At 42.2% G+C, this 27973-nt stretch overlaps 1 protein-coding gene across 3 annotated transcripts; it reads left to right on the plus strand.

Annotated features, from left to right (window-relative positions):
* The first annotated feature begins 15 nt into the window (after window positions 1-15).
* Window positions 16-27879, plus strand: TMEM171 (transmembrane protein 171). 3 transcript variants are annotated; one of them, XM_044291778.1, is made up of 4 exons: window positions 16-73; window positions 5420-6067; window positions 17314-17449; window positions 26596-27879. In XM_044291778.1, the coding sequence occupies exons 2-4, from the start codon at window positions 5446-5448 to the stop codon at window positions 26837-26839; spliced, it is 1002 nt and encodes a 333-aa protein (XP_044147713.1). In that variant the 5' UTR covers window positions 16-73; window positions 5420-5445; the 3' UTR covers window positions 26840-27879. The 3 variants fall into 3 exon arrangements, with proteins under 3 accessions (XP_044147713.1, XP_044147706.1, XP_044147719.1); XM_044291771.1 differs by having other exon boundaries at window positions 53-164; XM_044291784.1 differs by lacking the exon at window positions 16-73 and adding an exon at window positions 565-644.
* Window positions 27880-27973: the final 94 nt, after the last annotated feature.

Below are 27973 nucleotides of genomic sequence, written 5' to 3' on the forward strand. Positions count from 1 at the left end.
CCATTGCAGCTACTCTGCTGTAATCAGGTGTTCCTGCCTACCTGTACTGCCAGGTACAGAGCTCTCAGCTCAGGTAAGAGGGGATCCTGCTCCCATTTTCTCCTCGGCTCCTGTTTAATGATTAGCCCTCGGCGTGGAATGTAACATGGCACAACTCCTATAAGGTATGGTCTGTCCTGACGCAGGAGCCTTTCACTGTTGTGTAGGAAGCAGTTGAGCAAAACTTGACTGCGTTATTGCTGTGCTCTGAGCCGTGTGACTACATGTCGGTATATACCATACCGCCTGTAACAGCCTCTTGTTGTTATATCTGGTCTGATCTTTCATTTCTGCTTGGTTAATCTCTGATATCCTAGTCCTTGGGTTACATGTTGCTGCAGCCAGATGTTACATGTAATTCATATGTTTCAGGGTGCAGATGCATGAGAAATTCCCAGCCTTGCATATATGGTAGAACATGTGTCAGAACATCATTAAAAACGTCACAAACTGCTTACGGAGCAATTACATATAATCAGTCTTAGACGGGTGTAACGTAGCTCCATTGGGCAGGGCGACATTTGTCCCAGAAAAGTGACAAAAAAACAGAAGTGCCTTCAACTTGCTGTCCCTCGACTACTTTAGAACTGTGATTCATGTTGCAGGTAAGTCGCATGTCGCACACAATTTACACTAAAGTCAGTGGAGTAAAACTTGTGTCATCAGGTCTGTGTTTTTTTTTTTTTTTTTTTTTGGTGACTGTCACATCATGTCGAGTTGTGAAGTTGCCACAACTTCCAGACTATCTGCATAGCCAAATTTTGATCACTAATTGATTCTGTGGTAGAATCGCAGGGGGTTCTGGGCATCCGACTGTCTGAAACCAGTCATTTTCAATGAAAAAATAATGACATTTCTACAGTTTTTACGCAGGAGCAGCAGTAGTCATTGGTAGTCTCTAATATTATTGGTAGTCTCTAATATTATTGGTAAATCTTTTTTCCATTCAGTTCAATGCATAAAAAGAAAACACAGAACTTCTTGTTTCTTGTAACCGCCAATCTAGAAAATGCAGATACATTAAAACTAGCAAGTGTTTTTCTTCTAAAAATGGCATTGATGAGATTCTTGAATGCCCGTCTGAATGAGACCGTGATTCCATCTTCACCCTTTGCATATGATCATAGGATCCTCTTTTCCTTTGTCAGTGTGAGGATGATTAGAAGGCCTCTTTAAGGGTACGGCTACATGGTGACGCTGGTCGCGGCCAGGAACGTGGAGGTGAACCCATAGAAATCAATGGGATCGCAGCGTGAGTTGAAAAAAAATCCTACACTGCAACATTTCTATGTGATCCCCGCTACTCTGCAATCCTGGCCGTGACTAGTGTCGTCATGTAGCTGTACCCTAACGCCTCTTTTACACAAGCGAGTTTTCCCACGCGGGTGCGATGTGTAATATGAACGCATAGCACCCGCACTGAATCCAGACCCATTCATGTACATGATTGTCTTTTTCCATGCATCAGTTCTGCATTGCGTGAACAACGCAGCATGTTCTATATTCAGCGTTTTTCACACAGCCATGGCTCCATAGAATTGAATGGGGCTTCAGTGAAAAACGCATTTCATTCGGAAGCAAGTGCGGATGCGATGTGTTTTTCACTGATGGTTGCTAGGAGATGTTGTTTGTAAACCTTCAGTTTTTTATATCACGCGCATGAAAACCCATCAAAACGTATTGCACCTGCGTGAAAAAACTGAACGCAATCGCAGACAAAACTCAATGAACTTGCTTCCAAAATGGTGCGGGTTTCACCTTGAACGCATCCGGAGCCAATCCGTCACGCTTGTGTAAAAGAGGCCTAAGACTATGTCCACAAGTGACTGAAATGCTGCAGATTAGCGGTCATGGGTTTTTGTGCAGCAGATTTGCAGTATTGTAGAGTACGTGAATGAGTTATTAGCAATTGGCAGGGTGCACCACCAATGAGGCCAGGTGAGGTGATCGCCTCAGGCAGCACCCGGTAGGGACAAGGGGTAGGGGGGGGCAGCGGAAGGGCCATGGGGAATGAGCGCTTTCATTGTGGCAAAGGGGTTAGGTTAAGAAATCGGCATGGGGGGGGGCTCCTGTTTCAGTTTTCGCCTCAGGCAGCAAAAAGGCTAGGTGCACCCCTGGCAATTGGCAATCTGCTGCTTGTCAATTTCTACCTCCAATTTTCATGGCAGATTTCATCCATTGCGATGCAAAGAGTGAAATCTGCATCAAATCAGTGACAAAGGATGTAGGTTTTTTTCTTTGCTGACGATGCACGTTGTGATCATCTCGGCACAGACTGATGGTTCATGCTGAAAAATAGCTCACGTGAACATGTCCATGTAATCCAATAGGTCAATATTCATTCTAGGTGCTGTCTGTTCAAACTTTGGACACCACCTAAATGGAGATATCGTCCTTCTGAAAGGAACCTTTGTGGCATATGTAGGAATTGACCGCTGTAAACTTTGGAGGTGCGTGCCAGCATGCGGGCATGTAACGCGGCCTCTATCCATTGGACTTGTCGTGCACCTTACACAAATTGGCATGTTTATCATGTTTCTGTAACACATTTTGCTTCTGTACTTTACATTACACCATTCCAGGGAGTAGGTCTACAATGTAAAGTCAACAATTTGACATTGTTTGCACATGTAGCTTCCAATCTTAGATGTCAGTGACTTGTTAAAGGGAACCTGTCACCATGAAAATGCAATGTAAGCTACCAGCAGCATGCTATAGAGCAGGAGGAGCTGAGCAGATTGTATATAGTTTTATGGAAGAAGATTCAGTATAAATTGAGAAAAAGCTTAGAGAAGGCTCACCTCCTAGGCAAAAAATGGAGTGGGTGCACCTGCGGGAAGATTACACCCAATCTTCAAAAGGATTTAGTGAATATAAAGTGTAGCAGGGCACACCTGCACTTGAGGTCACACAGGAGAGTAGGGTGGATAGTTATATATTTTTATTTATGTCAATTCAATACAAGAAAAATATACTTATAAAATTATTAAACAGTATGCTATATAGACTTAAATTCCTCTAAAAATGGGTATCGCTAAAATGTAACAACACATGTGTGATCCTATGGGAAGGATATCTTGATCAAGATATCCTTCCCATAGGATCACACATGTGTTGTTACATTTTAGCGATACCCATTTTTAGAGGAATTTAAGTCTATATAGCATACTGTTTAATAATTTTATAAGTATATTTTTCTTGTATTGAATTGACATAAATAAAAATATATAACTATCCACCCTACTCTCCTGTGTGACCTCAAGTGCAGGTGTGCCCTGCTACACTTTATATTCACAAGATTCAGTATAAGTTGTGTTTTATTCATTTATATCCCTGCTCATTCTGGGCTTTGTAGTCCAGAAGGTGGTCCTATCAGTGATTGACAGCCTTCCATCTGTGACTGTGAATACAGAGATATCTGTCAATCACTGATGGGAACGTCTCCCTGACTTCAATGCCCAGAACGAGCGGGGATATACCTGAATAAAGCACAACTTAGGTCTCATAGGGCTCTGTGCCCGTATGTGGACTGCAAATAGCAGGTCTGCAATATATCGGCACTGGTCGTGCGCATTCCGTACTGCGAATGCGTATCCATTGACTTGAATCGTTCCGCGATGCGCAAGATTTGGCCAAAGATAGGATATATCCAGAGCCGAAACACTACGAATCGCTTCCATGAGCTTTGGAGTCTGTGCCTCCACACTGCAAAAGATAAGACATGTCCTATCTTTGGCCATGACAGGTTCCCGTTAGCTTATTACCGTACATCTCTATATTGTCAATATCTAATCTTACATTTAAAATAAGAGGAGAACCCTATCTTGGATTTATGGCATCAACCATTTCCGTAGTTTAGCTGATAAGCTATTATCCAAGACATGCACACTTACAATCTCCTTCATTTTTTTTTTCCGAAAAAATTCAGTTTATGTACGTGCTTCTAGATTTCAATATGGTATTTCTTAGCTCTGAACATATAGGAACTGAAGGCCTATGCAGATATGATCATCTATGAACCAAAAATGCTGCAAAATGTTCTCCTTGCTGTATTGAACAGAAATATTTTAAATTAGAAATTTGTGCAAACTGCACACAAAAAAATAAACTAAATTATAGAATCTACAAGTGAACATTGCTATACTGCTGTGTGGTCATAAAAATCCATATTATATATCATCCATAAATTTATTGTAATTGTATGTCCATGCCGCTTGTCCATTTGCTCCTGGATTGGTGGGGAGCAGGTGAGTATGATTATTTTCCTTAGGCCTCATGCACACGACAGTTGTTTCTCTCGGCCTCCGTTCCATTTTTTTGGCGGGTAGGATGGGGACCCATTCATTTCAATGGGTCAGCAAAAAAATGCTGATAGTTCATCCGTTTGTGTTCCGCGTCCGTTGTCCGTGTTTCCCTTCAGCAAAAAAAATAGTGTATGTCCTACTTTTTTCACATTTGTGGACAAGGATAGGTATTTATTACAAGGGATCTGTGAAAAAAAATGGATCCTCCCCAAAAAACGGATGCCGCATCCGTTTTTTTTGCGGACGCACAATTAGCGGACACAAAAAAAACCTGTTGTGTGCATTAGGCCTTAGGTCAGGGGTAGGCAACCTCCGGCTCTCAGCTGTTGTGAAACTACAACTCCCAGTATGCATACTTGCTCTGCTCTTCTAAGAACTCTCATAGAAATGAGCATGCTGGGAATTGTAGTTTCACAACAGCTGGGAGCCGGAGGTTGCCTACCCCTGCCTTAGGTAGTGCATGAGCTTGAATTTTATAAAGTTAAAGGTGTTTTTACTATGGATAGGTTGAAATCTGCAGTGTCCATAGGGCTGACCAAATAACAGCCAGGTGCGTAGAATGAATGGATCAGCAGGGCACCTCTCCATTCATACTCTTCTCTGTGATTGTGAATTGAAGAGAAAGGGGTGGCTTGGGACCCACATTCTAGTGACAAGTAAGAGTCCCAGTGGTGGGGCCCTCAGCAATCGCATTTGTTACTTGTCCTGGGGAACATCATTTCATAAAGGAAATGTAAAATAATTCTGCTCATTGGGTAAATAACTCAGTACATTTGAAATTTTTGAAGCGTTTGTTCGTTATGAGTATTTTTCAGTGGATGTTTTTTTTTGTTTTGTTTTTTCATGGGATAACTCCTTTAAAGACCCTGAGCAGTTTTCTCTCTAATGAATTTAAAAAGGCTTCAGCACATATTTCCTTGGATATGACTAATGGGGATTATTAACCTGTACTGGAGAAGCAGTACACCACTTTATAAAGTAGGACTTTGAGGTTGGTCTTCTGTAGTGCCCATATGGGTTCTTTTATTGTATGATGCAATTATAATTTTCTTTCCATTTATATTTCCAACATTTAGCTGCTTTTTGGAAGAACACAATCAAAATGGAGACCTCACACTGCTTCAGGCAGTGGAAAAACAGCTATGCCATGATCAGCAGACTCATATTCTTCATGTATGTGTTTGGAGGAACCCTATTCTGCGCAGGATTCCTTTTATCGCTCTACGTGTTCCAGGCCTGTAAAGTTGGGGTCCAGAACTACTGCAGCACGAGTTTTAAAATAACAGGACCTTCACTTGCTGTGCTGGGACTTGCTTCTATAGTGTTAGCGAAATCTAGAGCAAGGTTGGAGGCCACAAGAAGGCCATTACCAGATGGACAAGTAGACCCTGACCGCTTTTTTCTCTTTGGTGAAAGCCGCCAGTTTTTTCAGTGTTTAGTATTTGGAGTTTTGATTGTGACTTGTGGAATACTTGTCAGTATTTTGGGTTCTTGGATACCTGGTTGTAAAGAAACATTCCCAGATCAAAATGTTACTGGCACAAGTTCACACATCAGAACCTGTGGCCTCTTGTCTATGCAGATATTGGGACCTCTGATTATCCTGATTGGATTGGGTTCTTTTGTGATGGGTCATATAAAGAGAAAACGTCAAAATCATGAGGAACCAGTTATTGATGAGGAGCCTCAAGCACCAGCAGATGGCCGATTTCATGTTACTGTTGGTAAGAAATTTCTAAGTTATATTGTATACTGTATCTTAAGAGCCACAGTGGAGCTTTCTAATTTAGCAGGCCCAAGGAGCCAGTGCATGACACAGTTAGGGCTCGCTCAAACATGGTGGAATTTTCCACGAGAAAATTTGCAATATCAAGACTTTCCTATGTTATCCTATGGGGCAGAAAATAATCCCTGCACTGTGTTTCTCTGCGGAATTTATATTCTGCAGTGTAAATTAATGTTGTGTTGCGGATTTCCTGTATGAGAATCTCTCCATTCAATTAAATGGGAAATTAATTCTGCAGTGGAAAATGCTGAATCCATGCTGTTTTTGCTGCAGGTTTTCCACTGCAGAATCAATTTCCCATTGAATAGATCCTCAACAAAATCTGCACAATAGTTCACACCAAAATAAATCCACAACTTTGTAAAAATCTGCACCTTCGTATTTTCTGGCGGAATTTTCCACCACATGGTGTTCTTTAAATTGTGGTAAACTATTGCAGTCTATGGTATAAGTTAGGGATGCTCAATCTGCGGCCCTCCAGCTGTTGTAGAACTACAACTCCCACCATGCCCTTCTATAGGCTGATAGCTGTAGGCTGTCCGGGAATGATGGGAGTTGTAGTTTTGCAACAGCTGGAGGGCCGCAGGTTGAGCATGCTTGGTATAAGTCAGTGGTTCTCAACCTTTCTAACCATTACATTTTTTTCCTTGCTACGTCATAACTCATTTTGCTACTGTTATGAATTGTAATGTAAATATCTGATATGCAGGATGCATTTTTATTGCTACAAATTGAACATAATTAAAGCAGAGTAATTAATCACAAAGACAAAATGTTGGGTACCCCTCAAATAAATCAATCAGAAGTGCTCAGGGTCCCCCAAATAAATAAATCAGCGGGGCTTCAGGTCTCCCCCAAATAAATAAATCAGCGGTGCTCAGGGTACCCCCAAATAAATAAATCAGCAGAAAAATTTAAGCAGACCTGAAGCACCGCTGATTTATTTATTTGGGGGGACATGAAGCACCGCTGATTTATTTATTTGGGGGACCCTGAGCACTTCTGATTTATTTATTTAAGCCTTAAATAAATAAATCAGAAGTGCTCAGGGTCCCCCCAAATAAATAAATAAGCGGTGCTTCATGTCCCCCCCAAATAAATTTAGCCTTGCTCAGCCAAATAATTAAAATAAAATTAGCCAGGCTCAATTAAATCGTTGGTGGCAGTGGTGCTCAGCGGCGGTGTCATTAACGAAAAAACTCGGACCTCAGCAGACAGGCGGCCCGACTTACCCGTCCAGACGTCAGGCTCCTTCAAGCACAGGCAGTGATAGGACATCACTTCCTGTGCGCGAGGATAAGGGGCCGCTGCCGTTGTGCGGGCGACACCCCCCCCCCCAGAAAGGGCCGATCGACCCCCAGGTTGAGAACCACTGGTATAAGTGATCAAACGATTGCATGTTCAAGTTCCCTAGGGGGGCTAAAAGTAAAAGTTGCAAAAAAAGTTTTAAAATATATATTTTTTAAAGTATCACATTCAAATCGCCCCCTTTCTAAATTTTAGACACAAAAATATAAATAATTGGTGTCACCGTGTCCACCAAACTATTAAAATATAAAAGTGTATATATAGATAGAAAATCTAAATTGGCGAATCAAAGTTTTGTCACCTTGCCTCTTGAAAATAATTAGAATAAAAATGTATCAAAAAGTCGTATGTACCCCAAAATGGTACCAATAAAAACTACTGCTCACATGACAAAACACAAGCCCTCTTACAGTTCTAATCTAAAATAGTTATGTATGTCAGAATATGCTAAGGGAGAAAAAAAAAAATTAAGAACATATTTTTTTTTTAAAGTAATGCATAACAAAATCTATATAGATTTGGTATTGCCATAACTTTACCAACCCACAAAATGTTATGTCATTTTCAGTGCACAGTGAACGCTGTAGAAAGTAAACAAAACTATTTTTTTTATAATTTCACCCTACATAGAATTTATTTTTATTTTTTAACATTTTTCAGACCAAGATGTAGTAAATAAAATGCTGCCACTAAAATATAAAACTTGTCCTGCAAAAAAGCTAGCCCTAATATACCTATGAGAATGGAAAAGTAAGAAAGTTATAGCTCTTGGAAAGTGGGGCAGAAAGAAAAATTAAAATTGGCCTAGTCCTGAAGGAACCAAAAGTTTTTCAACTTTAGTACTTAAAAACAGAGCAAGGTTTTCTTATACCATGAAATGTTTTCTTAAAGGGAATGCCTTATTTTTGTATCATGTATTAGGTACAAGTCTGTAGCACAGTAATTTTTTTTTATTTTTATATTGTGCCTCTTAATAAAAAAAAAAAAAAAAGTTTTCTGACCATATTGGATGCACACACTTCTTCCCTGTATTGTCTGTATACACAGTGCAGCCCAATGTGTGTGCTTTAGCACATTCCAAGGGTGGGGGGATATGCTGTGGATTTCCCATCAACATTTGCACATGGAAAATGTGTAGTGCAATGTGGAAGAAACAAACTCTCACCCACTTAGGGCTCATGCACATGAACGTACTTTCTTTCCGCTTCTGTTCCTTTTTTTTTTTTTTTTTTTGTTTCGGACCGTATGCGGAACCATTCACTTCAATGGGGCTGTAGAAAATACAGAAGTTACTTTGTGTGCATTCTATTTCCGTTTGTCCGCATGGCCGTTCCGCAAAAAAGTAGTGTATGTCCTATTATTGTCCGCAAATCACGGTCCGAGGTCCCATTCAAGTCAATGGGTCCGCAAAAAAATATGGAACGCACACGGAACACATCCGTATTTTGCGGATCCAAAAACCCCCCAAAAAACTCGGTGCAGAAATGTTTTTTATTTTTATTAGCCGCATGTCAATTCTTTCTCTAGATTTTCACTGCAGATTTCACTCTTTAAAATGCATAGGGTTAAATTGGTGGCAAAATCTGAAAAATCAGCATGTAAGGCTACATGCACACGACCGTAGGTGTTTTGCGGTCCGCAAAAAACGGATGCCATTTTTTTATTTCTTTTTTTGCGTATCCATTGTAACAATGCCTAAGGCCTCATGCACACGGCCGTTGTTTTGGTCCGCATCCGAGCTGCAGTTTTTGCAGCTCTGATGTGGACCAATTCAATTCAATGGGGCAGCAAAAGATGCGGACAGCACACGGAGTTGCACCTGTTGCTCTGTTCCGTGATCTGCAAAAAAATATAACCTGTCCTTTTCTTGTCCTCGTTTTGCGGACAACAATAGGCAGTTATATTAATGGCTGTCCGTGCTGTTCTGCAAATTGCGGAACGCACACAGGACTCCATCCGTGTTTTGTGGATCCGCGGTTTGCGGACCGCAAAACACACAACGGTTGCGTGCATGAGGCCTAAAACGGACTATAATAGGACATGTTCTATTTTTTTTTTTTATTTTTTTTTGCGGGGCTACGGAACGGACATACTGATGCGGATAGCACACGGTGTGCTGTCCGCATTTTTTACGGACCCATTGAAATTAGAGGGTCCACATCCTATGCGCAAAAAAAAACTGAATGGACACGGAAACAAACAACGTTCGTGTGCATGTAGCCTAACACAGGTGGATTTTGCTGCAGATTTTTGTGGATTTTTCAGTGTATTTGTAGCAAAACATGTAGCGGAAAACTTGTCTGTGTAAATAGGGCTCTTTCACATGAGCGGATGCCGTGCGGGTAATCCGCTGCGTGAAAGAGAGCCAAGCCCTGGTCCAAGCCAAGCCCGGACATACTGATGCGGATAGCACACGGTGTGCTGTCCGCATTTTTTACGGACCCATTGAAATTAGAGGGTCCACATCCTATGCGCAAAAAAAAACTGAATGGACACGGAAACAAACAACGTTCGTGTGCATGTAGCCTAACACAGGTGGATTTTGCTGCAGATTTTTGTGGATTTTTCAGTGTATTTGTAGCAAAACATGTAGCGGAAAACTTGTCTGTGTAAATAGGGCTCTTTCACATGAGCGGATGCCGTGCGGGTAATCCGCTGCGTGAAAGAGAGCCAAGCCCTGTTCCGGACAGCAGAGACACGGAGCATTAACATGATTGATAATGCTCTTTGCCTCTGTGATCTTTTTACAGAGAGGCACAGAGCATTATCAACCATTGGCTCTCTTTCACGCAGCGGATTCCAACCACGGGATCCACTCGTGTGAAAGAGCCCTTACGCTGGGTTCACACCTGAGCGTTTTACAGCGCGTTCCTACGCGCTGTAAAACGCACAACAGGCAAGAACCAATGATTCCCTATGGGAATGGTTCTCACCTGGGCGTTTTACAGCGCGTACGATCGCGCTGTAAAACGCCCGACGCTCAAACAAGTGCTTGAGCTTTTTTTTGGGCCGTTTGTCGCGCGTTCCCGCACATAGATATTCGGGAACGCGCGACAATGTGTGCACCCCTGTCTCTGTATGCGCGATTGTAAACGCCCGTACAATCGCGCATACAGAGCGCTCGTTTCAGAACGCTCAGGTCTGAACCCAGCGTTAGGGTATCTCCAGTGAATAGGAGTCAGTTGTAGGTCTCCAGAAAGCAGAACACAAATTAAGTCCTTCTGTGATGATATTCCCTTCAAGGGTCCATTTGCACATCCGTATGTGTTTTGCGGATCCGCAAAACACTGACAATAATAATTTGCGTTCCGCATTTTGCGGACTGCACATCGCCGGCACTATAATAGAAAATGCCTAATCTTGTCCACAATTGTGGACAAGAATAGGACATGTTCTATTTTTTTCGGGAATGGAATTACGGACCCGGAAGTGCGGATCTGCATTTCCAGATCCGGACAGCACATCGTGTGGCCCCATAGAAATGTATGGGTCCGCAATTCCGTTCCGCAAAATGCGGAACAGAATTGCGGACATGTGAATGGAGCCTAAGGAACCTTTTTGGCCCCTTTCACACGGGCGAGTATTCCGCGCGGATGCGATGCGTGAGTTGAACGCATTGCACCCGCACTGAATCCCGACCCATTCATTTCTATGGGGCTGTGCACATGAGCGGTGATTTTTACACATCACTTGTGCGTTGCGTGAAAATCGCAGCATGCTCTATTTTGTGCGTTTTTCACGTAACGCAGGCCCAATAGAAATAAATGGGGTTGCGTGAAAATCGCAAGCATGCGCAAGCAAGTGCATATGCGGTGCGATTTTTCACGCACGGTTGCTAGGAGACGATCGGGATGGAGACCCGATCATTATTATTTTCCCTTATAATGCCTAATTCTTGACCTAACCCCCTTCCCTCCAGTCAGAGGTGTAACTTGACCAGCATGCACTTTCTATAATACAGGTATCTTAGGCGACACAAGTGTCTTTGGGCCCCCTCAGGCTCCTGGGCCCGGTAGCGATCGCTACCTCTGCACCCCCTATAGCTACGCCTCTGTTAACACCCCTGTGTCTGATTTTTCCAGTTTTTTTCTTCTTCACCCCCTCGGTAGTAAGGGCTATTCTTTTCTGCAAAAATGGACAAGAATGGGACCTGCAGAGGGTTTTCTCATATTGGGCACACAGATTTGGGTTATTAACAAATCCATTTTTTTTACCAATCGACTTTTATGGGTTTGTGTCCTGTCCATAAAAAAAAAAAAAAAAAAGGTTGGCACACGGAAAAAAATATGGTTGTGTGAATAAGTTCCTATGGTATGTTTACATGCAGCAGATTTGTTAAGGTGAATTCACAATTTTTTTTGACTTTTTGGGCTTTTTTGTGCAAATATTTCACAACATTTATCATTTTTACAAATCCGTTTTGAAAACTAGTTGGCAAAGTGAACATGGATATCCTGTCGAGTTGACAATCCGGATTTATCAATTGTGACTTTTTTAAAAGTCACAAAAATTTTCTCAGTCTTGCACCAGTAAAGGGGTGGTTGTAGAAGGTGGTAACCTCTCATAACATATGACATATTATGCCTCATTCACACGTCTGTGTTTGGTCAGTGATTTCCATCAGTGATTTTGAGCCAAAACCAGATGCGGTTCTAAACACAGAACAGGAGCAGATCTTTCGCTTACACCTTATGTCTGTGGAGGCTCCAGTCCTGGTTTTGGCTCACAGTCACTGATGGAAATCACTGACCAAAATGCGTGACTGAGGCTTTAAACTTAAAGTAGTTGTGCCACTAATAACACTTAGGGGGAGATGTAACTGGTGTAAAGTAGAACTGGCTTAGTTGCCCATAGCAACCAATCAGAGTCCACCTTTCATTTTTAAGAGCTTCTTTGGAAAATGAAAGATGGAATCTGATTGGTTGCTTTGGGCAAATAAGCCAGTTCTGCTTTACACCAGTTTTGACAAATCTCTCCCATATTCCCTATCTACAAGATGAGGTGATAAGGTGATAAGTGTTTGATTGCTGGGCTGGGGAGTGTTGCAGCAGTCCAATAGAAGTAAAAATGTACCCCGGCGTCTTTCTCATGGGGCAGTTCAGCAGCACTTGAGGACCCCTGTTCTCGTGATTGCTGGGAGTCCCAGAGATTGGATCCCAGTGAATAAATACTTAACACATTCCCTATCCACATGACAAGGGATTTTAGAGGCACAACCCTTATACAAATGCACCGTATTTAACAACGTATGGTAATTTGCACCAAATTTCTAACGATGCAGACTCCTGCAAAACGGACTTAAAATATTCCCCTCATGATAAATGTCTTCCAATGTGTTTGTCACAAAAGCACCCCATTCAGGTTTGGGGAGCTGATTTTTATTTTATTTTTTTCTGCAGAAATTTTGACCTCTAATCTGCTACATGTGAGTCTACAATTATATAAATTCTGTGACGGAGAATCTCTTCCGCACATGTGCAGTCCTTCTTGTTTCTGAAGCCATGTATATGGATTTTTAGAAATCCCATTCAAAACTACAGGACCACAACAGAAGCTTCTATGATAAATCTGCAACATGTGAACATACTCTTAGGCCTTAGACTTAGGCCTCATGCACACGACCGTTGTTGTGTCCCATGTCCGTTGTTCCATTTTCCGTGATTTTCTGTGGACCCATTGACTTTCAATGGGTCCGTGGAAAACTCAGCTAATGCACCGTTTGTCATCTGTGTCCGTGATCCGTGTTTCCAGTCGATTAAAAAAATGGGACCTGTCCTATTTTTTTTCACGGACAACGGTTCGTGGAGCCATTCAAGTCAATGGGTCCGTGAAAAAACACTGAGGCACACAAGATTGTCACCCGTGTCCATGTCTGTTTTTTTCCTATCATTTGCATGGCAAACTTGACTTTTTTTTTTTTTTACTTTCCTTCATGTCTGGAGATCCTCCAAAAATAAAGGAAGACACACGGAAACAAAAACGGACACGGATCACGGAACAACGGAACCCCTTTTTGCGGACCGCAAAAAAATACTGTCGTGTGCATGAGGCCTAAGGATCTGTTCAGGGAAAAACTGAAGAATCTCCTAACAACCATCAGGGAAAAACGCTCTGCATCCGGATGCCTTCCGTTTTTTACACAAGCCCCATTCACTTCTATGGAGCCAGGGCTTTGTGAAAAATGCACAATATAGAACATGCTGAGATTTTTTTTCCTGAACGAAATTTGCATAATTCTGAATAGGTCAGGATTCAGTCCGAATGCTATCCGGTTACAATATGCATCGCATCCGGACCCCAAAAAATTGCTCGCGTGAAATTAGGCTTAGAAGAATTTCCACGGACTCTCGTATTCTTTTCTCCAAATCAAATACGTTATTTTTTACGGTTGAATATGTCTGCGTAGTCCCCTGCCCCTACTAATAATAATCTGCGTCTAAGCAGGCAGATGTTGGATAGCAATAACCACCTCGTCCCTCTGTCTTATCAAGCGAGGTCTCTGACAACCTGTTCCTTCCTGTTCTGTCCCGGACTGTGTTATCAGGCTGGACTTTGCTGACGTCCACATCTAAAGACAGCATCTCCTTGTGACGGCGTTCCAAGCTGTATTGTATACAGCGATGTTTAGTATAAATATGGGGAGATAGAGTTACGTATTCTCATGTGAAGATGTGCTCAGGTGTAACAATTTTGCTATGGATTTACGGTAAACATGTTACATTGTAGCGAATATGGTTTTGCAAAAAAACTTCAATCCGACCGAAGAAAGGATTATTGCTGCCATGAATATTGCTTTTATCTCTATTATTTCTTGGGCATGTTAAAGGGCTTATATAGAAAGTATGGTGGCTCACTCCGCTTATGGCTGTGGGTGGGTAATTAAGCCTAATGACTCACCCAGTCAAAAGGAAATGTAGGATATATAGAGAGGCTGAGCACTCTCCACCTGGACCACACAGAGGCTGACGCAATAAATACTGATGATAATATTTATTACACCTAAATGCAGATCAAATATTAATTATTAAAACAGAATAAACAATAAAGTATTCAGAATAAAAACAGCATCATAAATAACTGAGCATACAAACAGCATAAAAAAATAAAAAAGCACCCATTGCATTTCATTGTATGCTCAGTTATTTATGATGCTGTTTTTATTCTGAATATTTTATTGTTTATTCTGTTTTATTGTTTTAATAATTAATAATTCATCTGCATTTAGGTGTAATAAATATTATCATCAGTATTTATTGCGTCAGCCTCTGTGGGGTCCAGGTGGAGAGTGCTCAGCCTCTCTATATATGTTAAAGAGCTTGTCCGTATTTTTTACATTGATGACCTATGGCTGTGATGGCTAACCTCCGGCACTCCAGCTGTGATAAAACTACAACTCCCAAGATGTACACTTGCTGGGCTGAAATGAATGGAGCATGCTGGGAGTCGTAGTTTCACCACAGCTGGAGTGCCAGGAGGTTAGCCAACACTGAACTATGGGATTGGATCCCATCCTGTTGCATCAGAAAAAGTTTTAACAAAAGTTTTACTAATCTTTCCATGATGGGGACTAAATAAAACTGCTCCTATATGGAGCTTTAAAGGGGTTGGCCGTTTTATTTATATTGATGACCTATCCTCAGGATAGGTCCTCAATATCAGATCGACGTGGGTCCAACTCCTGGCACCCCCACCGATCAGCCGTTTGAAGAGAACGCAGCACTCTTTCCTATTCATTGAAGTGAATGGGATGGCTTAGGTGTCATTATACCTGCTCACCGCTGCGGTGGGGACGATGAGCAGGTAAAAAACGAAGAGAAGGCAGCACTAGTAGCAGCTTTCTCTTCAAACAGCTCATTGGTGGGGGTGCTGGGAGTCTGCCTCCCGTCGATCTGATATTGCTAGCCTATCCTGAGGTCATCAATATAAATAAAGTGGACAACCCCTTTTAAGGCTCCTTGTATTTAGTCCCCCATCATGCAAACCTTAGGAAAACCTCTCCTAAAGTTTTTTTTTTCTGATGCAGCAAGACAGGATCCAATCCCAATAGACATGTACATCAGCTGTTACAGAAATTTTATTGTCTCCTTTTTTTATGCCAGTTTTGCGTACACGATCCTCACTGTGTGCGCGTAAAAAAAATGCCAGAAAAACTATCACAGCGTTTTCAGCAAAAAAAAAAAAAAGAACAAGTGCCAAATTCATGTGTAGGGACTCTGAGTACACAACCTATAGGCACTCTGTGTAGATAGACTTGCATGTTCTGATCCTGCAGCTTTCATGCACATGGCCAACTTTTGGTTTGCAAATTATTGGATCCTTGAAAACCAGTTCTGTGTGCATTTTTTAGTTTTTATTCTAATATTCACTTCCATCAATAGGAATGGACAAGAATATGATCTACAGTCAGTTTTACAAATTGGACACATGGATCTGTGAAAATGCTGGATATGTGACTAGCCCCGTTCAATTGTATGGATTTGTCTGTTATAAACATGGTATACTGTAGAAGATGGCTGTGTGCATAAGGGTTAATGCACACGACCGTATGTATTTTGTGGTCCGCAAAACACTGATCCGCCAAAAATATGGATGACATCCGTATTACATCCATAATTATTATTTTTTTTTCTTTTATAGGATCCATTGTAACCATGCCTATCCTTGTCCGCAAAACAGACAGGGAAAAAAATGTTTGTGTGCATGAGCCCTAAGTGATACAAAAACGTGTATGGGAGACATTCCAGTGTAGCTACAATGATGTTTTTGTGTTATATTTATACCTTGAAGGGTTGGGGTCAATGGCCATAGATGGGAGGCACGGCAATGAACTGTTGCTCCAACTATAGGAATCTAGCACTCGAAGATTAAAACTATAACTTCTTTATTTTTGAATCCATAAAATCACTCCAGTGGCATATTGCAAGGACGACTGTCGGCGCGTTTCGATTGTACAGACCACTGAGCTGTTGCCCTTGCTGTTACAATCGCTACAGCACTGCATTGCATTCTGCTCCCAAAGTCGTCTTCCTGGGAAGATTTTAACAGAAGCCTTGGATGCATGAGTTTAACAGAAACCACTGAGTGACATATGGCCCCCATAGGTGTCCAGGCTAAAAAGAACATATATAGTGTGTTTTTACTGGGCGGCTCTGTAAGGAATAAAGTGTGCTATCCCTGACAGATGCCTGGTTCAGTATCCCTGGCCTGACCAAGGATCTAAGAGCACTCTTTTGGTCTTTGTATATTGGGGACCTAGGGGTCTTTTTAAAGGGGTTTTCCGAGTATCTGATTCTGATCGGTGGGGGTCTGACACCCGGGAGCCCCGCCGATCAGCTTTTTGAGACGGTACCTGCGCTAGCAGTACCACCACCGGCTTTCCCACAGCTTTGCCTACTCCATGTGGTGACGCTTTAATTGGTCACATGGTCTAGGTGCAGCTCAGACCCATAGAAGCAAATAGAGCTGAGCTGAGATACCAAGCACAGCGCTGTGCTTGGTAAACTGAAAGAAGGCACTGGCACTACTACTGAGCGCTTCATTGCCTTCTAAAACAGCTGATGGGCAGGGGTCCTGGGTGTCGGACCCCCAATCAGATACTGATGACCTATCCTGAGGATAAAAATCTCGGAAAACCCCTTTAAATCTAACAAACAAAACTAAAATTGAACACCTTCCTTTTAACCCTGGCTTTGTGAAGTGGATGTAGCTCTGTTTTTTGAGTGCCATCTATTATAAAGATATTTCATCCTTTTAATGAGCATAGAACTTTGGGCCTAGGAAAGGAATGATAATGGGAGGGACATTTTATATCTTGATTAATACTGTTAGTGCATTCCAGTTTTTACCCTCTGTAAAAGTGTTATTTGTGCTTCACAGGTGATACCGTTATAATATTCCCATCACCGCCGCCTCCCTATTTTGAGGATCCTTTAGCACCAGTTGTTGGTTCAGATGGGGCAACTTTACCAAGTAGTGAGAATCCACCCGCTTACAGTAGTATTTATAACATAAGGTAGGCCAAAATCCATGACTGTGCAATACCTAAGACCTGGGGGTATCTGCAATTGTTATTGTTTTATGTTTATATTGTGTTATATCTGTATATCCGCAGAAGAGGTGTGGTCGACAGGAACATGGTTAACCACCCTCTTCTTCTCCCCTCTTGGTAGGAATTAGGTGGTCCTACTTCCTGACAGGAGGGGGAGTTTGAGCCCTGACTGAATGGAGGTAAGAGGCCTAAGCTAGCGCTCCTCCTCCAAGGGACCTTATCCAGTTCTCCTGTGAGATCTCTACTCCAGAGAGATTCCTAGAACTGAGACTTCTTCTGGGGAGATTTATCAAACTGGTGTAAAGTAGCCCATAGCAACCAGTCAGATTTCACCTTTCATTTTCTAAAGGAGTTGTCAAAAATGAAAGGTGGAATCTGGTTGCTATGGGCAATTAAGCCAGTTGTACTTTACACCAGTTTAATAAATAATCCCCATTGTGTTTAGTCAGCATAGTGACCAGCAAACCACAGCTTTCCAGACCCTGCTGTAGGTGAGGGACAATACAGTGCAGACACCCATCGCCTTAACAACATAACGGGACACAGTGGACACCTATACCCACAAGTGCCATTTAATTGCCACATATCCAGACAAAATATCTAGTACCAGAGGATCTGCACTTTGTATTTAGTACTGCTGGATGTCCCACAAGTTATATTTTGCACTAAGAGACTATTATACATTCACTTCTGGCCTGATTCTTCAAACCACCTTTGCACTACGCCATGACACAACATCTCATTAGGGCCACTGCCACTCTCATTCTCTGCACTGGATCCACAGGCTTGAGATCAGTGAGCTAGTGCAATAAATATGTACTAGTATATACCCCTTTTTTTATATCAGTTTGGTTATATTCCAACCACTTGCTTGGTCATTTTAGTTTTTGATTCTACACTATACAGTTTTTATATCTACACCAAGACAGAGATCACTGATAAATAATTAGTATGATTTTGCTGCACTGAGGTAGCAGCAATCCAGTTTTTTTCCCATCTGTGATACTGAAAAATAAATGGTGTACTTTCTGTGTTACACCTAAAGAGATTATGTGAACAAGGGTCAATAAGTGACCATATTCAGTAGACTAGTTTGGAAAAATGCACACATCCCTGGGAGACAGCAATGAAGTGAATTTGAGTGTGTCACGTGTGTACTTAAAGGGAACCTGTCATCAACTTTATGCTGACCTCAATGAGGGCAACATAAATTAGTGACAGAAATGCTGATTTCAGCGGAGCTAAAAGTGGTTGTTGAGAACCAGCATCATAATCACTGCAGCCCAGACCTTGAAAAGAGTCAAATCTACCTGAGAAGAGTCCTGGTTATTATAATCTCCTGCTCTCTCACCCATCTGCTGATGGTTGGCAGTTCTCTCCTAGAGAGAAAGGGAGAAAACTAGGTAGAAGACTGTCAGTCATCAGCAGGTGGGCAGGAGAGCAGGAATTCATGAATAACCGTGACTCTTCTCAGGAGGCCGGGACTCTTTTCCAGGCCCAGTCTGCAAGGATTGTGATGTTGGTTTTCGGCAACAACTTAGTTTTAACTTATAAATGACAGACCGCTGAAATCCACTCGCCTGTCTCTACTTTACTTTATTCTGTCGTTAGTACGGGCAGCATAAAGTTGATGACGTGTTCCTTTTAAGCCTCACTGATAGATCTTTTAAGTGGTTTTCTAGCTTTTTGCACTTTTTTAAATTTGACACTCAGCCATCTCTACATGTAGAAAAACAAATCACTCCGTGCTGGGTCCCTTGCTCCCTGCCGGTCCCCATCCTGTAAACTTCTGAATGGATGAGATAATATGCATCGGTGCAGCCATTGATTGCCCATTGTTTTTATGAGGAGGTGAGTAGTAGCCTGGACAGAGGGGCGGCTGTGGATGTAGTGTTTCTGGATTTTGCAAAGGCTTTTGATACTGTCCCTCATAGGCGTTTTATAGGTAAAATAAGGTCTATTGGCTTGGAAAGTATAGTTTGTAATTGGATTGAAAACTGGCTGAAGGACCGTGTCCAGAGAGTTGTGGTCAATGATTCCTATTCAGAATGGTCCCAGGTTATAATTGGTGTACCCCAAGATTCAGTGCTGGGTCCTTTTATTATTTAATTTATTAATGATATCGAGGACGGGATTAATAGCACCATATCTATTTTTGCAGATGACACTCAGCCATGTAGTAAATATGCAGTCTATGGAAGATGTCCATAAGGCCTCATGCACACGACCGTATGTATTTTGCGGTCCACAAAAAGCTTATCCGGGGGTGTCGCTTATTGAGAAGGATTTGGGTGTCCTTGTAGATCATAGATTGACATTGTATGCTGTTATTCAATCAGCTGCTTCTAAGGCCACCAGGATATTGTCATGCATTAACCAAGGCATGGACTCGCAGGGCAGGGATGTAATATTACCACTTTACAAAGCGTTGGTGCGGCCTCATCTAGAATATGTAGTTCAGTTCTGGGCTCCAGTTCATAGAAAGGACGCACTGCAGCTGGAAAAAGTACAGAGGAGAGCGACCAAACTGATAAGGGGCATGGAGGGTCTTAGTTATGAAGAAAGATTAAAAGAATTAAACTTATTTAGTCTTGAGAAGCTACGTCTAAGGGGGGACATGATTAACCTATACAAGTATATAAATGGGCCATACAAAAAATACTGTGAAAAACTGTTCCATGTCAAATGCCCTTAAAAGACAAGGGGGCACTGCCTCCGACTGGAGAAGAAAAAGTTCAGTCTCCAGAATCATCAAAACTCTACTGTAAGAACGGTGAATCTGTGGAATAGACTTCCTCAGGACGTGGTCACAGCAGGAACAGTGGACGGTTTTAAAAAAGGGTTTAGATGAATTCTTAATAGTAAATGACATTAATGCTTATGGAAATGTGTAGAAATCTGAGTCTCACTTCCTTCTGGGATTCGCATCCCCACCTATCCCTTGGCTGAACTTAATGGACTTATGCCTTTTTTCAACCATATTAACTATGTAACTGTGACGTGCCCCAAAACAGCACATGACCCCACAGCGACATGCCGTTTGGCGACACAACACCACTTAAGCCTCTGGTTGCATGTGTTCCCCCTCCATCTGCCCAGAAGTTTACGGGTCAGGACCTGAAAGACTGTAGAAGAAAGCTGAAATGTAACTGAGGGGAACAGGTAAGGATTTAAAAAAAATATATAATTTTTTTTTTTTTTTTTTGGTATAGCGGGTTGGGCTGGAAAATCCCTTTTAAGGTCTCTTTCTGTATCACTCAAACGAGTGATACAGAAAGTGTGAAAATCTGTTCAGTTTTGTCAGCGATTGTGTTTAGTGTACTTTTTTTCATCCAGGTTACATCTATTTGTCATCCGTCTTTCATGCACATGTTTGCCAGCATCTCCTAGCAACCGTCAGAGAAAAATGGACCGTAATAGGACTGCATCCATATTCTATCAGTTTTTTTCCACTGACCCAATGATTTGAATGCACCAGACTTGCATGAAAAATGGATGACCTGATGTTGAAGTTGCTTTAATTAACCACCTCAGCCCCCCTAGCTTAAACACCCTTAAAGGGCTTCTGTCACCCTACTAAAGTGATTTTTTTTTTTTTGGGCTAGTGAAATTAGTTATATTGTGATATATGACAATATCATTGTGTTACTTACTTTGATCCAGCAGTTTCTGCAAAAAACGAAGTTTTATAATATGTGAATTCGGTCTCTACCAGCAAGTAGGGCGTCTACTTGCTGGTAGCTGCTGCAGAAATCCGCCCCCTCGTCGTGTTGATTGACAGGGCCAGCCGGGATCTCCTCCTCCGGCCAGCCCTGTCAGTATTTCAAAAATCGCTCGCCTGTGTGGATTCGGCGCAGGCGCTCTGAGATGAGGAGGCTCGTCTCCTCAGCACTCCTTCAGTGCGCCTGCGCCGATGACGTCTTCTATTTCGGTGATGTCATCGGCGCAGGCGCACTGAGGGAGTTCTGAGGAGACGAGCCTCCTCATCTCAGAGCGCCTGCGCCGAATCCACACAGGCGCGCGATTTTTGAAATGCCGACAGGGCTGGCCGGAGGAGGAGATCCCGGCTGGCCCTGTCAATCAACACGACGAGGGGGCGGATTTCTGCAGCAGCTACCAGCAAGTAGCCGCCCTACTTGCTGGTAGAGACCGAATTTACATATATTAAAACTTTGTTTTTTGCAGAAACTGCTGGATCAAAGTAAGTAACACAATTATATTGTCATATATCGCAATATAACTAATTTGACTAGCCCAAAAACAAAATATCACTTTAGTGGGGTGACAGAAGCCCTTTAATGGCCAGACCACTTTTTACAATTCTGCACTACACTACTTTCACTGTTTATTGCTCGGTCATGCAACTTGCCACCCAAATGAATTTTACCTCCTTTTCTTCTCACTAATAAAGCTTTCATTTGGTGGTATTTCATTGCTGCTGACATTTTTACTTTTTTTGTTATTAATCAAAATTTACTGAAATTTTTGCAAAAAAATGATATTTTTCACTTTCAGTTGTACAATTTTTTTAAAAAAAACTACATCTATATATACATTTTTCTCGAAATTTATTGTTCTACATGTCATTGATAAAAAAAAATGTTTGGGTAAAAAAAAAAATTGTTTGGTAAAAGTTATAGCGTTTACAAACTATGGTACACAAATGTGAATTTCCGCTTTTTGAAGCAGCTCTGACTTTCTGAGCACCTGTCATGTTTCCTAAGGTTCTACAATGCCCAGACAGTAGAAAAACCCCACAAATAACCCCATTTCGGAAAGTAGACACCCTAAGGTATTTACTGATGGGCATAGTGAGTTCATAGAAATTTTTATTTTTTGTCACAAGTTAGCGGAAAATGATGAAATTATTATTTTTTTCCTTACAAAGTCTCATATTCCACTAACTTGTGACAAAAAATAAAAACTTCCATGAACTCACTATGCCCATCATGAAATACCTTGGGGTGTCTTCTTTCCAAAATGGGATCACTTGTGGGGTAGTTATACTGCCCTGGCATTTTAGGGGCACAAATGCGTGCAAAGTAGTTTGAAATCAAAATGTGTAAAAAATGGCCTGTGAAATCCAAAAGGTGCTCTTTGGAATGTGGGCCCCTTTGCCCACCTTGGCAGCAAAAAAGTGTCACACATGTGGTATCGCCATACTCAGGTGAAGTTGGGGAATGTGTTTTGGGGTGTCATTTTACATATACCCATGCTGGGTGAGAGAAATATCTCGGTCAAATGCCAACTTTGTATAAAAAATTTGGAAAAGTTGTCTTTTGCCGAGATATTTATCTCACCCAGCATGGGTATATGTAAAATGACACCCCAAAACACATTCCCCAACTTCTCCTGAGTACGGCGATACCACATGTGTCCATAAATACAGGACCTGACCTGGGCAAGGTTAATTAACCACTTTATTTACAAATGCCTATATTGGCAATAGAACCTATCTTGGCCCAAGTACAAACTAATACTTCACTTTTATTGTAATATTCATTAAAATGTGTCACTAAATATGGTTGTGAATCACAAGTTGTGGAACCACAGACAAAGAAACAAAATGAGCTACTAAGGTATTAAAAACAGTCTACAATCCACTGTTAGAGATGATGGATATAGTCATTTAGAGGCGATGTGCACAATTGCTCACTCCAAAGGCTATGAGGGCAACTTCTTGCCCTGCCACGTCTGTAAATATTGTTGACTACTGCTTGTCAGCTGTATATGATTGTCAATTTATTGCCCTATATTAGTAGTGGGGGACTTGTACCATCGACCCACTATATAGATTGAATTGCTATTTAGCAGCTGCCCGTTACCCCTGAAGAAGCCAGAGATACTGGCGAAACATTGCGGGGGGGCAGACTTAGGTTTTAACAAGCAGTCATGTTCCCACTGTTAGAGACAAATAGTAGTCCGGCTGGATTAACTGTGACCTGTCTGGCACCACCAGCAGGCTGCATACTTAGGAGTTATAACAGTGTTGCCAACGTCTGTAATGAATGTTAGCTGCAAAACAGCATTTTAAGTTGTGTAGTGGGTCAATGGAATAAGTCCCCTACTACAAATATAGGGCAACAATTTGATAATCAGATTTAGCTGATAACCAGATCGAGCAGGCATTAACATTTACAGACGTGGCACGGCAAGAGTTGACCTCACAGCCTTTAGAACAATTTGCCCTGGCAGAGATAAACAGTAGTCTGACTGGATTACTGTCACCTGTTTGGTACCACCAGGAGGTTGTATACACAGGAGTTATATAGTGTGTTGCCAACGTCTGCAATAAATGTCAGCTGCTAAATAGCAATTCAATCTATATAGTGGGTCGATGGTACAAGTCCCCCACTACTAATATAGGGCAATAAATTGACAATCGTATACAGCTGACAAGCAGTAGTCAACAATATTTACAGACGTGGCAGGGCAAGAAGTTGCCCTCATAGCCTTTTGGAGTGAGCGATTGTGCACATCGCCTCTAAATGACTATATCCGGCGCGTCCACTTGGAATAACAGGGCCGCCTCCAGGACGCATTCCTGGGGTGGTTAAAGCATTTAAGATACAGACGAGGACAGATGGCCAATGAAAAACAATGTCCATGTACATATACCTATTGAATTTAATTTTTTATTGAATTATATTTTTTAACTTTTTTTTTCTTTTTTTTAACCTTTTTTGTATCTTTTCTAGGAGGCTACAATATACCACTTAGGGTCCATTCACACATCCGTGGATCTGAAAAACACCAGTCCGGCACCCCAATAGAAATGTCTATTCTTGTCCGCAGCTGCGGACAAAAATAGGACATGTTCTATTTTTTTCCGGAGCTGCGGACCGGGAGTTCGGGTCCGCGCAACGGAAATGCGGATGCGGCCAGCACACTGAGTGCTGTCCGCATCTTTTCCGGCCCCATTGAAAATAAATGGGTCTGCACCTGTTCCGCATAATTGCAGAATGGATCCGGACCCATTCAACGGATGTGTGAATGGACCCTTATACTGTATTCCCATAGAATGACCGTACAAGCTGAACTTGCTGATATCCTATGTTGGCCTGCCACCTGCTGGCCAACATCAAAACTTCAGCTCTAATATGCTGGGTCTCTTCAGAGAGATTCGGCGTAATTAAATGAATGACTAGTTTTCCTGATTGTGAATATAAAAAGCAGGGAGAGGCGGCAGCGCCTCATGTGTGGTACCGTTTTACAGACAAAAATGGTAAGATAAATTGTGTTTACCGAAAATTGTTGTGATGAAGTCACAACAACTGAAATCGCCTTGCTGGTATTTAAATCCCGACCAGCATCCAGGAGAGGGCCTAGCTGCAGCCTTGGTTCCCAACTGCACTTTTCAGGATTCAGTGCAGTGATACGGTATAAAGAGGAAAAAACCGGAAGTGATGGAACCACTTGTTCGGCACTGTCGGGCACAATGCCACAGGCGGAGAGTGTACTTTCACACATAGGGGCGTAGCTAAAAGCTCATGGGTCCTGGTGCAAGAGTTCAGCTTGGGCCCCCGTCCCTCAGTGCTTGTTGACAAGGGGCAGGGGAGCACATAGCCTTCTTGCTGCCAGTGGCAAACATTGAAAGGGTACCCCCTCATGCCAAATTCTTAACCTAACCCCTTCCCTCCAGCCAGAGATGTAAATTGACCAGTATGCGCTTTCTATAATGCCAGTGTCTTATGTGGCACAAGGGTCTTTGAGCCCCCTCAGGCTCCTGGGCCCGGTAGCGACTGCTACCTCTGCACCCTCCATAGCTACGCCCCTGATCACACAGGTTTATTGAAGTCGACACGTTTCAAGGGCATGTGGCCCCCTTCATCAGGACAAAATAAATATAGTGGTTCCAGCACTTCCAGTTTTTTCCTCTTTATAGTTTCTCTGATTGCCACGTGATGGAGCCGGTCTTAACCCGGAAGCGCATGCTTCAGTTTTTTTCGCTATTTAGTTGCCGTGGTCGCACTCAACCACGGCATCTAAAGGATTAAATGCTGGTCGCAGACATTAGCTGTGGGCTTCTGCTGTTTGAAACAGCAGAGTGCTGCCGGCTATGGGGCCTGCTGCATCGCGAGTGGGCGCCATGTTTAAAGAACCTTCCAGCTCCGTACATGTACGGCGCCGGGAGCCCAAGGGTTAATTGGATTTTTATGATATATCCTGTTCATTTGCACTGTGATGGCATCTCATTTGCACTGAATTGTGAAAAGGGTTAATGCCCAGCGAGTTCACACTAAGAGACTTGGGGAATTTCCTGCCAGAGAAGCTGATATTTTTCCACTGTCTTTATAAGGGACTATGCAGAGCTAAGATTTGTAGAAAAAAAATAACCAAAGTGAACTTTTCACCATCTGGTTTTTGCTCTGCCAGCGTTTTGGCCAGGGTACCAGCCTTCTAAGAGAGGGACAGCTAACTCCGGCCTTTCCTCAGAATAAGACCTTCTTCTGCCAGGGAGGAGACTGGAAAAGCCAGCTCAGTGACTTGCCTGTATGGTTTTGCACTTGAGTTCCTCTAGTAAAGATGATCACTTGTTTACTGCGGACCCTGACTCTCTGGACTTATTTTCCATTGGGCTGCACCATACCTTACCATACCCTCCAGATGGCAGCAACATGTGGTGAAACAGAGATCCAGTATATCTTTGGGGGCCACCTCAAACCCATCCACTGCACATGCTGCACTCACTGGTGTAGAGTCAAAGTGTTAGAGTACCGACGTACCCCAAGGCCCTATGTGTGCCAGCAGCAGGGAGATGTCCAATGAGACTTTGTCTCTGGTCACCCCGTCTCTGTATGGTGGCTGACAGGATTTTTCCTATGCACAACAATAGAAAACTGACAATCGTTGGGGGGGAGGGGGGGTCAGCGAGCCTCATCTGACTCCTCTCCCTCGCTATGCTGGCACGTGCTACAGGCTTCGGCAGATCAGTACTCTTAAAGTACAGACTGCCATCACAGAAATGACAGACCGCTGAAATCACTGAGGACCGCATCGTATAGGTGACAGGTTCCCTATAAATGCTGGTTGGGCCATAGCAAAATGCAAAACCTCTTGCACATGAAGTGTAGTAATTGAGTCTTTGTTGTCCCTTTTACTTTCCGCAGGACATATCAGAATGATGGTGGCAACATCGCAGGCCAAGATTGTACGGTATACACGATTCCGCTACCCAGTTACTCCAATGAATGTTATTCCAATGTGTATTTTGAATCGGACCCTCCACCAAAATATGAAGAGAAAGATTCTGCATTACCTGAACCCTCCACATCACCCCCCGTTACTCCAAGGGACTCATCTAATCCTAATCCTGCAGAGTCTTCATCTAATCCTGTACCAGAAGACACCTAGGACAAAACTGTGAACTTTTACGAGGAGTAAAATAAATGCCAAGTTGTATTAAAAATTTGCATCTGCCATCTCCTGGCAGGGGTGGCATCCATGTAATTGCCTTTAGTATGAACTGTACCTGTATATGTGACTCCTCATGGGCTACACGTGAAGCTTAATAATCATATTGAAGCCTCATGCACATGGGTGTATTTGTATCAATCCGACTGCAAGAGACTATATCATACTCCATTGGATGCCATATTGCAGAGCAATTCTGCCCTATGAGATCTGCCACCAAAGAAGAAGCTGTGTTGCTCGAAGCACTCACTATGTGGTGGCACATATTGGGAGCTTTTTGTGCCACCATAAAGCCAAGCCCAAGTACACATGGTTCTGCCATGTGCATACAACACTGTGTTAAGTCTAGTATACGGCTTCAAAGGGCAGTGCATGACTTCGCCTTTTGGCGTCATCAGACAGCACTATGCATAACAATGTATGCAGTTTTTGTTTTTCCCTAGAGAGTTCCTTTAAACAAAACTCCTAAATCATACACAAGCAAAAGGATTAAAGTGGTTGTCCTGGATTACGAAAACATGGCTGCTTTTTTTTTTTTTTTTAATAAAAACAGTGCCACGCCTACCCACAGGTTGTGTGTGGTATTGCAGCTCAGTCCCACTTACTTCAACAGAACCAGTCTGCAATACCACATACAACGCATGTTATTCTAGTCCAGGGCAACCGGTTTTGTCCCCACTTGTCTTGTGTACAATTTCATGTCCAGTATCTGGACAATGTGCAGAAGATAAATTAATAAAAAGCTTACCGGTAGATTTAGATCAGTTCTATGTAAACTACATGTCTTTAGGAATCTAATGTATTACTGTGAGTCCATCCTACTATGCTTTCTTTTAATCCTAAACCGGCGTTAACGCCTTCCAAATAATTATTTTTTTAAGTTAATTTTAAAATTTCTATATTCTTATTCCTGTGCAGATATTTACTGAATGAAATGTGTAACAGATATTTTTTTTCAAAAAATGCATAGAAAACTTGAAATAAAGCAGAACCATGAATGTATGTGTAATGCTGTACATTTTTTGGTGTATTAACCATTGTCTATGAGGACTTGAAATACTATAAAGAAATATA

The sequence above is a fragment of the Bufo gargarizans genome, chromosome 1 (genome assembly GCF_014858855.1).
Source record: "Bufo gargarizans isolate SCDJY-AF-19 chromosome 1, ASM1485885v1, whole genome shotgun sequence".
Classification (NCBI taxonomy): Eukaryota; Metazoa; Chordata; class Amphibia; order Anura; family Bufonidae; genus Bufo; species Bufo gargarizans.

Excerpts from the sequence above, each read along its gene's own strand:
- TMEM171 (XM_044291778.1), top strand. The coding sequence starts at position 5,446 with ATGGAGACCTCACACTGCTTCAGGCAGTGGAAAAACAGCTATGCCATG. Across the intron at positions 6,068-17,313 it reads CCGATTTCATGTTACTGTTG|GTGATACCGTTATAATATTC; the intron begins GTAAGAAATTTC and ends TGTGCTTCACAG. Across the intron at positions 17,450-26,595 it reads AGTAGTATTTATAACATAAG|GACATATCAGAATGATGGTG; the intron begins GTAGGCCAAAAT and ends TACTTTCCGCAG.